This window comes from Melanotaenia boesemani, chromosome 12 (genome assembly GCF_017639745.1).
Source record: "Melanotaenia boesemani isolate fMelBoe1 chromosome 12, fMelBoe1.pri, whole genome shotgun sequence".
Classification (NCBI taxonomy): Eukaryota; Metazoa; Chordata; class Actinopteri; order Atheriniformes; family Melanotaeniidae; genus Melanotaenia; species Melanotaenia boesemani.
The window spans coordinates 4549507-4561871 of record NC_055693.1 but is presented as its reverse complement, the minus strand read 5'-3'; the positions used below and the strand labels follow the sequence as shown (position 1 = coordinate 4561871).

Below are 12365 nucleotides of genomic sequence, written 5' to 3'. Positions count from 1 at the left end.
TGAAAGCATGCTTGGTTTTATGTTTCAAAAGTGAGATTCTGTAAATAATATATTCTTGCTGAGTCCTGTCCTTCGATAAAGCCAAAAGTTAAATTAACAACAAATAACCTAACTTTATTTTCTTAAAATAGGGACAATGTGTGGACATTAATTACGATGGCTTTAAATGTGTGCTCTTTGGGGGACCCTGTCCCAGACCCCAGGCTGGGAACCACGGAATTAGAAGACACCATATGGGATGATGTCCCTGTGTGGATTTGAACCTGTGACTTCAGAAACCATAGCCAGCCTCACAGTTGAGAACACAGTTATGAATTCAATCATGTAACTTGCAGTGATGTCAATGTGTGTTTACTTATAAACAAAAGCAATGCATCTGACTGGCTTTAATTTTTTGTTTGAGAGTTTTTGCTGAATTTGAACTTTCCCTTCCCCAGGTAACTGCAATACTTCCATTCACCTACTTAGATAGCAGGCCAGCATAAGACACTGGTAGCAGGAGACAGAGTTTAAAAGTTGTCAGTGGTGAGAGGAATGCATTTGGCTGGACACTTCATACTGGTGCAGCCTGCTAAAGCAGTTTCCAGTTCCTTATGCACAAGATTGTCCAATCACTGGGCTGAATTTCTGCATTTGGTCTGAAGGACTTTTGTCCAATCCAATGGCTTGATTTAAACTTGTACAAAACTAAATAGCTCAAAATTGTATAAAAGTTAAAAATGAAAAAAGACATTGCACACATGTGCTGAATCTGCTGAAGAGTTTAGTATTTGAATGGTTGAAGTGGCACAAAAGGTTAAGGAGTCATTAAGGGCCAAAGTTTTGGCGGAAGATTAAAAATAAAGAGAAACAGGAACTCAATATTTATTCATTCATTAATAAGTTCATCCATGTGACTTCATTAGCTAGACAAGCTGAGATATGTGTCGGAACCTCAGGAACTATCATCTGACAGGTTGGGCATCATCTGCATAGCAGTGGTATGACAAGCTGACTGGACCCAAGAACATAGTATATTTTGCAAAGTGGTGCTAATACAGAACTTTGGGGTGAACCAGTTTAAAGTGGATGGGAGTTGGATGGTTGTATTTGTTATAGAAAAACAACTCAGGTCATTTCCAAAGGTTTTCAAGCAAGTTATATTCATTGAAGACAGTGCTTGGTACTTCTATGACTCCTGTTGTAACAACTTTGATAGACCTAAAGCAAAAAGATTTTAGAAAAGGTCTAATTAGTATCAGAGTCAGTCATGAGGCTGTTTTTAGATTCAGATTAAGAAAACTTTATTTATCCTGTACAGGCAATGCATTTGCAGTTTGCCACAGACACCAGTCAGCATTCAAAGTTCAAGGTCAGACAGCATACAGAGTAGCCATGAGGTCGTTGGAGAACTCAACAAATAAATACATTACTGCCTTAAATTTATGCTCTGTAATTTACAGTTTTGATCACACAGAAGTATAATGTAAGATTGTACAATGTTTTAAAGCTCTAGCTTTGGCTCTAGCTCTATTTTTAATAAGAAAACTTTCTACATCTTTCCAATTACCTTTTATACATCACCCCTAAGATGGTTTATTGGGCAGTGAGACGTTGAGATGCTACTCACTAAAATTTTTGTATATTAACCGTTTCTTGCTGGTATGTCAAAATTGTAAAGCATTATTGTATTATTGTTGTATCCATCGGGGGGCAGAAAATAAGTATCACGTTATGTTCAACAGAGTTTTGAGACACGTTTTTACATTAAGTACATTAAGGTGCTGCAAAAGGTCTCAGAAACTGTATGTGTCACATGTGATTAAAATGGCCTTTTAGGGTTAAAACAAAATATTAAACATGGGGCAAAGTCAAGCATTTAACTTACATTTGTGATAAAGTTATATGTGGGAAAGAAAAGGAGAGCACTGAATGTTCAGGATATTATGCATTCAAAACCCCAAATATTCAGCAGTGGGCATTTAGGATTTTAATTTAATTTTAATTACAAGGGAGGATGCTCAAGTTTATTCTTTGTGGATGTCTTTTTTTTTATTTTTTTTTTATTTTTTTTTTTTGTATCTGTGATGTAAAAATAAACTTCAATGACCCCCTCAGCAGCATTTATAATAGAAGGAGCTAAAGAGAAAGAATGGAAATCAAGAAGAGAAAATGAGGATTTACACATTCTAAAATGAGATGAGGGGATGTTATGTCTCAGTCTTACAAATACTGATCTTCTAAAAACTTCTGGGTACCATTAAGTAAGACTAAGACTACATCTGTCACTTTCTATAAGTCCACTTTGCAGAAATGAGCTGTCTTAACATTAAGAAAAAAAAAAAACACTTAAGCTGAGACGATTTTGACTTTAATCATGTAAAATAATCTGTCAGTGCGATGAGGTTTTACGATTTTTTTTAAATAGGAAAACATATAGATAAGTGAGAAACATCTTAAAACGAGCACCCATTTAAAGTCCCTTATTACGTGAAAAAAAAATCCTCAAAACTAAACAAATGGGCGTGAAATGTGATCTCAAACAGCATCTCAGTAAGATGATTTAACTTAAAATGGATGTAAAATAATTTAAAGGTTTAGTAACTACTGCGCCTTCCAAAAACGTCCCCTTTTGGCCGCTGAGAGTATGAGGTTGGGTCCTCGGGTTTGTGGCTTCGTGATGCGCCAGAGGGCTATTTTAACAGATAAGCTGAGATCCAGGATGCGTTTAGTGCATTTATTATAAACAACAGAGCTATCACAGCCCAGCAACGATGGGTGGATAGAAAAATGAAAACCAGGGATTTAAACAGAGAATGAAATGATGAATGAATGAGCGAGTAGCGGTCAACACAAAAATATGGCTACTGCCCAACCCTGACTCCCTCATCTGTGTCACAGGTGAGTGCGCACCTTTACACACACACGTGCACACGCCCACTCCCACGTGAACCACATTCCGGAGCACACATACTCACTCAACTTTACAATGCACCACATCTTCATCTGTATCTCCTACAGTAACTAAGTAAGAAAAAAAGATATACTCTTAAAACTTTAATATAATCTTACTCTGCTTTAGCATATTTAAACAGGCAAAACAAGAACACAAAAACTTTTTGGCTGGATATAAGATTATAAGACTTTGTTAGACAAATCGTTGTTGCAGTGCCGCTCATGAGGACTGTGCTATAGCTGAACGCTTTGACACAGGCAGACAAGTTATTCTTGAGCTTTTTGTTTTGTCAGCTGCTGTTTCTGTGTCCCGTTGTACATCAAATCCACCCGAGTAAAGACCATGATGCAACTGTGGCGATCCACCAGCAGGTGTCACTGTGAGCTCACTTAGGCTGATCCTCAGGCGTAGCCTAAACACCTTCCTGACAGTTGGATGAACTTAATTCTGAAGGACCTTCATCTGATAGGAGCTGCTGAGGTTCTGGAGATCATAAGATATGAAACAGTCTAAGTTTGTTGTAGTTTTCTGATCGAGACATTTTACTTTGAAAACATGCGGTAGGTGGAACAAGTATCCCACTTTTTAAACCAGTTTATTTGTACAAATTTACATCAGAATGGTGCTGAATATTTGTATCACTTTGTATCAGTGTAAAAGCTAAATTAAATGTCATGTTTATATGGAAATAATGCAACTGTGAAACACCACAAATCCTATGATTTCTGGGTGTGTTGGGGTTTGGATTGCTATATAAGCATTTAAAACAGTCAGTGCTGAAATAAATAAATATAGTAATAAAAATTAAAAGTAGTAGTTCCTATAAAAGTGGTCAGTTTATGGAAAAATGTTGCCCAATTATTAGTTTTAGTTGAAAGAAAACAGCAATTAAATGAGGGAAAGTTGCTTATTTAACAATGTAAAAGATTGAATCTGAAGGCAGGATTGCGTTTGACTGTTGAATGACCACACTTTCCTTTTATGACCCAAATCTCAGAGCTCAGCGGCCGCTTCCAATCCGTCTGTGTGGTCATGGTGCGTCATGATCTGCCTGGAGATACCGTATGAAACCAACCTGATCATCATTATAAATATCTCTATATCACTCTGCCTGGCAAGCGACACGGAAGTTGTTTACAAACATACTTTTTATGAAGAAGGGAGTGTAATTTCAACTGGGAAAAGCTTTATGGGCCGCAGCGCACATGCAAACACGCACGAACATACACCTCCTCCTGCGCGCTCCGCTCCGCTGCGTCACCGCCCCGCCGCGCAGCGCTCCTTAAAAAGCGGCACTTCTCTGCCGGGAGGGTTAGTTCAAGACCTGCGGGGCAGTTACCAACACGGACTGTCAGCTTCCACATATTACTACACACACTTCTGAGGAGGGTTACTGGACCATCTGACCCGACAGAGTGGCAACATGAAGTCTCCCAAGCTGAAAGCACAAGGTACTTTCATGCTTTCCCTCACCTGTTATTATTTTTGTTTTTATAACAAAACAGACCCTATCCGGTCTGATGTTGAATAAGTTATTAATGTAGGATATTTTAGAAGAAGATCATCACCACAGTCTTGCTCAGAACTAAAAGCGCGCCTCATTTTGCAGCGAGTTTCATCAACGAGGAGGACCTGAGCGATGTGCTGTGCGAGTTCGATGCGGTGATCGAAGACTTCACGTCGCCGGTGGAGAAGCGACACTTCAGGTACGACGAACACCTGAAGACCATGAAGAGGAGGAGCAGCGCCAGCGTCAGCGACAGTGGCATCAGCGACTCTGAGAGTGAGTGGGTCTATCCTCAAAGCTACGATCAGAATTATGAAAGTTATTTATCACTTGGTAGGCTTTGTTATCACTGCAGGATCATGCAAAAGTCACAACAGTGTCACGATAAATGACTCCACCCAAAGTGGAGGTCACTTCTGTTCAGCTGCTTTTCAGCTGAAGTCTCTCTCTTCTTCATCACTTTATAAATGTTCATCCATCCTTTATTTATTTAGTATTTAAGCAGCATGTTTAAAGTGGTCTTGAACAACAGGTCTTTGATATTTTGGGGGGACATTTTGTGCTTTTTCACTCATTTTCTCTCCTGTCCTTACCTCTTTTTTTCTGTTTGTTACTTAACACTGACCTCTAATCATTCAAGCATAAAAAAGCTCCTAACTCAAGGGATAGACCAGTGTCGTGCTGACACATAACTGATAACTTAGCAAACATCTGTTTTAAATTGGACGTTAATAGCAGCCTGTCACAAAACCACATAAGTTGATTCCATTTCTTTAGTTGTATCTATGAAAAAATAACACCGATAAGACAGTTTAACAGACAGAAAACAGGATTTTAGCAGCAACAAGGTGACTCCCAAAGAGCTGTTAGCTGGAAACCTGGCATATCTCAGCATGGTGTGCAGAAACTGGACATGGGGAGGGCAAAAGAAGAAGGACTAAAAAAAACTACAGCAGATGAAGACGATCTGAAAGTGATCTCCTGAAGAAATATGATCAAATCCAGCAAAACCTGAATTTGGACCTAAGAGATACATCTGGACCTTCAGTTGATCCATCTATTGTTGGCCAAAGCCTCATCAGAAATGATCTCCATAGAAACGTGGTTGTCAAGACGCTGAGGTATGTCACATGACACAAGAACTGAACTGAACTGAAGATCAGTGACAACAAGTCTGATGGAGGGACGGATCCTCCCCAAAACCCAGACCTTAACATTATTGAAGCATCATCTTGAAAGAAAACAGATCAAAAGCCTGAAATATCCAAGGAAGAGCTTTGGAAAGTCCTTTGAGAAGTCTGGAGAACTATTCCTGAAGACTACTTAAAGAAATGACAGAAAGCTGGTCTGAGAGGGTTCAGACTGTGTTAAAGAACAAAGCTGTTCAGAAAAAATATTCACTTTCATTCTCCCTAGAGTTGGATCAACTCGGTTTTTGCATGTTTTAGTAAATCATTAGTCTCCTTTAATGTTTTACTGGCAAGAAGCAAAAAGTTGGGCGACTCCAGACTTTTGCACAGTGTTGGATCTTATCGTCCAGAGAGCAGCTTTTGTGATTGACAAGCTGCTGCATACTTTGCATGCATGCTCATATGCACAATCTCACTCAACTCAAAGAGTTATGGAAAATTCTTAATCAACATCCAAAGATTATAGAGCAGATAAGACTACTGCTTCATATTTCTGGCACATCTTCAGCTGTTCGGCAGCTTCTTTAAAGCTTTACTGTCATACATTAAGTGTATTACTCCACCATACAGCGTTTAAAAAAGTCTGCTTCCCCAGCTGAGGAGCTGGCCCCAGGCAGGCAAATGGGACAGCCTCATATGCTGACACAGTGAGAAAAATATCCCACAGGCTCACATATGCAAAGATGGTTTCCCCACACACATGTGAGTGGGTTGGGATTTCCAACGGAAGGCGTGAAAGGAGCTTTAACTCTCAAGTTTTCTGAAAAGTCTGTCTGTGGAATCATTTAAGGGCAGAGAGACATTTTTTTGGTTTCTTTCAGTCTAGTTGCATAATAACTGGAGTTCCAGTGGTTTTCTGAGGGGATCATTAGTGCTTACACTATTTAGCAACCCATGTTACAAAGCAAGTGATTAAAAATACAGGGAAGGTGTCTGAACCTGTCTGTGGCTCTAATGAGCTTGTTGATTTGCGTAAGGGATCAGATTCCTGCATGAGTCCTGTCCTCTCCATGGAAGTCTAATGAAGAGAGAACTGTCCCACGCAAGGATTACCTATTGTCTCGCAGCCTGATGGATGGATGGACTAATGAAGGGGGAGATAAATTACAAAAACTGCCCCCTGGAGTGTTTGTGTGTCAGGAAAGGAGGAAGAAATGGAGCAGTGGAGGAAGCAATGCAGGGAGAAAGAGGAGGCAGGAGACAGTGAATGACAAAGATGAATATGAGAGGAAGCTGGAGGGTTCAAGTCAAATACTGATGCTAAGTTGTGTGTTTGTTTGTGTGTGTGTTCTGCTAGTGCTCCCTGTTGTGTGTGGTGCCTCCTATCACGCTATGTGTTCAGTGCTGAGTGCTGGGAGAGATGAAGGTCAGAGAAAAGGGAATAAGTAGGTGCTTGACATCTGAGACGCTGGTGAGTTCTTCTGGAGTTTTGCAAAGCAAAGCCAAAATGAGCTCTAAGAGCAGGACTGTCTCCTGCCTGGTTTTCTTTCCTTTGTCTTTTTTTTATCAGAGTAAATAGTCTAAGCTGATTGATGAGATATGGTTTGACAAAATCAAAGTGGCTTGTGGAGAGAGTTAGGTGCTGCAGAGGACTGATCATGCTCCGTGAATATGCTGCAGTGTTACTGAAGAGCTGAGGACAAGTTTGATGAAGCTCTCAGCTTCAGAAAATATGCAAAGTTACAGTATAATAAGAGAAGCTGTCACATGCAGGTATTTCATGTCTAATAGTGTGTTTGCACACCTCTGTGAGAAACTGAATGCCACGTGAATGTGTTGCATGTGCTTGACAGGCCGTAGAGGAAGGGTGTCATTAGAGGAGAATGCAGCGGTTACTCTGAAGCTCTGCTCCACTGACACACATCATCTTTGCAGGAAATCGTAAGCTTGCTGAAGTTAATTTGTTTTGTCCTCTCTTTCTTTCTGACAGGTGCAGAATCGCTCAACAGAAACAGCTTCAGTTTCAGCGATGAGAGGCTGAACTCCCCGACCACGCTGTCCCCTGCCACCACCTCGCCTCCTCTTATGTCACCCAAACGTGAGCGTAACACACTCACCGTTGTCATAAGAATGCACTAAAACATTTCTAAGTTTTTTTTTTGTTTAATGCATGTAAATTATTTCATGTTTCTGCACATCTTTCAGATCTTTGAATTTTATTTTCATTTCTTTATGCCTTTATTTCTAGAGCTCTTTCTGCTTCCCAAAAGCTTCTTCTAATATTTCACCTGCTTTTGCTCTTTTGTTTGTGGTAAAACATGCTACCAAGGAAGCAGGAAGGCTCACTTAACATGGATGGAAGGCAGTTTTGAGTTATGTTATTAAAAAAAAGAGAGAAATCAGATCCCAGGTTAACTGCCTTTGAAAAGTAATTAGTTATATTACCATGTTACCTGCTGAGGAAAGTAGCTCATTAGACAAGCTTTTGGTAAAAAAAAGTAGGAAATCTTCTTTATGATTTCTTGTGCTTTTTGGTTGTAAAGAGGTTTTCTGCAGGCTAATGATGTCGATGACAGACATAATGTCCACTATAGTGGCATCCACATTATTCCATAAAACCCATTATTAAAGAAAAGGGGCAAAAAATCAAAGCCAAATATGTAAAAATTGCATCAAAGTTATAAATCTTGCAGAAAAATGTGAGCCCTAATATATTTAGTCTCACTGTGTGGTACTGACCTCGTTATTATCCTTGTTCTGAAACATCTCTATTTTGTTTCCCCTTCAGCAAAACTGGGTGATACCAAAGAACTGGAGGACTTCATCGCCGACCTCGACAAGACATTAGAGAGTAAGTGTTAATGGATCTGGCTGTCAGGAGTCCCTGATGAATTAGCCGTGTGCTGGCGCCACCCGCTCCCAGGGATTAGCACGGGGGTTTGTTCCCCATGCCCGCTATGCTAACAACCACTCATAAAGTCATGCAGTAGTCACTCCCCTCTGCTTTTCAAGAAACAATCATGTGTCAGGACTATGAAGAGGTTGTGGCATGTTACATGGACCTTGAGGCCTCTCAGGTTACACTGGAGAAAGGCAGGGTATCCATTTTCATCCATCACTCAGCTGTGAAGAAAGTTCTGCTACCTGCACTGTGCAAGACTGCTTTTGTGTTTCTTTTTTACCCCATTTTTTATAGGTAGCACATAGTATAAAACAGATACAGAGTTTTTTCAGATCCTGTTCATGAGATTTTGTTGGATGTATCAAAAAAGCTCGATTTGACTGTCACGCTAAGAAGGCAATGTGGGGCTGTTTGTAGTGTACAGAACATTTACTCCAGGCCCGTGTGTTGGAACATGTATACTCGAGTATGAGGAATGTGCGTTAGTGCAAACCAGAACTGAAATTCAAACTGTAAATGTCAGGAATGGAATGAGACAGAAGTAGGAGTTAAGCACACTCCATATACCGCCTGGCTCTGTCCTGTTTTTGGCCTCTGAATGTTCGTCTTTCACAGCTCGCAGGCGTCTCTATAAATCTGAACATTCAGTCAGCCAGTCAGCCAACTTCTCTGTTAGCCCCCCAAGAATGGCACATTTATTAGGACCACCGTTGTTTACGATGACCGGCCTGTACAACCAAACGTCTGCCGCTCTGAGAATAGAACCAGCGACCCAGGAGCCGGCAGTCTACTTCTAATCAAGTCTCTCTGTCTGTCTGTCTCTGCTTTTAGACATGTGACACTGGAAGTTCAGTCATCCTGGAGTGTAGCCATCATGGAAGGAGGGAGTGGATGTCTGGAACCCCCGCCATCCCCCTTTGAACAGTTAAAATGCATCTGCCCCCCCCCACACGCACACACACACACAAAAAAGGCACCCAACAGGATGCAGCTGGATGCCGCAGCAACTGCCAAGTTCCTCCACCACAGCATCAGGTTCAGCCGGCGCTCCGCTGTCTCCAGACCACACAGCGACCCGCTGTGAGGGGCTGCAGAACGGGGCAAAATTATCTCTGTTACCATGACGACAAGAACTGAAAAGTTGTCAGGAGTGACGATTTTGATCGTACAGCAAAGATTAACTGGAATATGTCATCAGATCTCCAAATCTTCCCACCACACAGACCAGGCTACGCTCCCTCATCCAAAACTTGAGCTGGAAGAGTATTTAAAAAAAAACAGGAAAAAAGAAAGAAAAAGGCTTTTTATAAGAGAAATATATTTGTAATTTTATAGAGCTACTTATTGTAAATGTATCACTCTTTTGGTGAAATATATTTTTGTATCATATGTAAATACTATTTGTTTCAAATTGTATTTGCCTCAGTATTGACAGGACAGTCAGATTAAGATTTGACACATGTTGACTGGAGTAAAGTTGATTAAATGTGAACTAAAAACTTAAAAACTGGAAAGCAATATGTGTATTTTATACAGCTAATACCTGCCAGATATAATAAACAATGGAAATACTGTTCATCTAATGCAACTTATTCTCCACCTTTATCTCTCTCTTTTGTGCTTTTTCTATGAAAACTTCATTGAAAACTTCATTTTTCCGGCTGGTTTGGTGACTCACATCTGAAATGATATGAACTGCATGTGTTACACCAGTGTGGAAAATAAACACTGTTTCCATTCAAAGGTTTTTTCAACCAGAAAAAAATAAAATAATCTGGTCCTTTCCAGGTCTGGATATGATGCAAATTCAGATGAACATGTGGCATATTACAAGTAGTTTGTGAAAAACTAAGTCCACACAATGATTCAGCAGCTTGTAGAAGCTCATTTAGCAGTAAGTAATGGTTTTCTGTATGACGTCATCAGTCTTTTATATCACCGTTGAGGGATTTTGTTCCACTCTTCTTTCCAATGTTTCTCCAGTTCATTGGTTTCTGCAGCTCTCTGAAGGTCCCACCACAGCATTTCAGTCAGGTTGAGGTCTGGACTTTGACTGGATCATGTCAACACCTGGATTCTTTTATTTTTCGGCCATTCTGTTGTAGATGTGCTGCTGTGTTTGGGATCATTGTCCTGTTACATGAGACAGTTTCAGCCAAGCTTTAGCTGCTGGACAGATGGACTCACATCTGACTCTGGAATACTTTGGTATTCAGAAGAGTTCACTGTCCACTCAATGACTGCAAGGTGTTCAGCTCCTGTGGCTGCAGAACAAGCCCAGATCACCATCCCTCCACCATCGTGTTTCACAGTTTGTATGAGGTGTTTGTGCTTATATGCTGTTTGTTTGGTTTTTTTGTGTGCATTCTGACCAAACATTTCCACTTTGGTATGGTCTCTTCAAAGGATATTGTTCCAGGTGAAGTCTGTAAACCTAAGAGAGGGAGTGAGAGAAGAGGCTTTCTGCTGCAAGGATTGCATGATAAATTTATCATGCTGAGTTTGAGATGTTAGCTTTTGCCTTTTTTTTTATTTATTATTTTTTTTATTGTAGTTTCTCTGAGCGTTGCACAGTCTGATCTTGGGCTGAACTTACTGGGACGGCCACTCTTGGGACGATTGGTATCTGACTTAAACATTTTCCACTTTGTGAATAATCTTCCTCTCAGATGAATAATGGACTCCAAATAGTTTGGAAATGATCTTCCAACCCTCCCTAGATTAATGAGCAGAAACAGCTGTTTCTCTAAGATCACTGCTGATGTCTTTCCTCCTTAGCATTGTGTTAACACACACCTGAAAATCGCAGAACAGTACACTCTAATCAGGTTCATTCATCCATAACACCTGGCTGCTATTAACCTTTTAATTTCTATAAAAGCAGCCAGGGTGGACTTAGTTCTTTACACACTACCTCTGAATTTAGGCTTAGTTTTAAAGTTGTTAAATAAAGAATGACATGATGTAATATGTCATGTGTTTTCATATTTGTGATATTTCATTATGTTCTCATATGTGTAACATTTTATTTTAAAGGAGGTTTACATTTTTTTCTCATGACTGCACAGTATGTGCTTTACATTCTTGAAAATTGTTTCAGTACCCAAACAGCCTGTTTCAAATAGAACTTGTTAAGTCTTCATATCTGCAGTCAGATGAAATAACTATGCAGTGATTTCCTCCAGATTCCAGTCAGCATGGTGGGTGTAAAGCTGCTGACTGACTGGACTGGAGCCACTGCTGTTCACCCCCTCAGAGCTATATTAACCCACCAAGATCACAATCACTGAGTGCCTGACCTGCCCTTTCAATTTTCAGCTTCCTTTCAAGGAAGTTGTGAACATGGTCACTCAAACCAAAGATCTTATCTGTCAGACTGAGGTTTAACACACTTGTTTCATTATATGCAGAACTTCAGTGAAGTCACCCAAAAAGAAAAATCCACCAAAAAAAAAAAAAAAAACTACGAAGCAAACTTTTGGACGTTCACTTCTTTCCAAGAATGAAACTCATGCATGCAGTAACACAGAAACACTGAAAATGGATATCACAGGTCTGTAACCTTCCGTCCTCATTAATCACTCAACAAAGCAGAACTTATGTAACATCTTTAGTACCCGGGTCTATTTCTAGAGGAGGAGGGAGACAGGAGGGTGTGACCCTGTTTGGTGGCAGCTGAAGCTAAAGTCGTCTGATGTCAGAGGCACCCCTCCGTCTGCTGACCACCAGAGGTCAAATGTCTCAAACTGGGGGTAGACATAGAGACCGTCCAGCAGGTGCAGACAGTGAAGCTCACAAGCAAAAGAAGATCTAATGCTGATCCTACATTTCCCATGATGCAATTTAACTCTCCAGCAAGCAAATGCAATCTTACCAGTTATATGCTTTAGG

General features: G+C 40.3%; 1 protein-coding gene across 1 annotated transcript; it reads left to right on the top strand.

Moving 5' to 3' along the window:
* The first annotated feature begins 4233 nt into the window (after positions 1-4233).
* Positions 4234-10046, top strand: rgcc (regulator of cell cycle). The gene is made up of 5 exons (XM_042002646.1): positions 4234-4386; positions 4545-4718; positions 7563-7670; positions 8361-8423; positions 9306-10046. Exons 1-5 carry the CDS (start codon positions 4359-4361, stop codon positions 9311-9313), a joined length of 381 nt encoding a protein of 126 aa, XP_041858580.1. The 5' UTR covers positions 4234-4358; the 3' UTR covers positions 9314-10046.
* The last annotated feature ends 2319 nt before the right edge of the window (positions 10047-12365 follow it).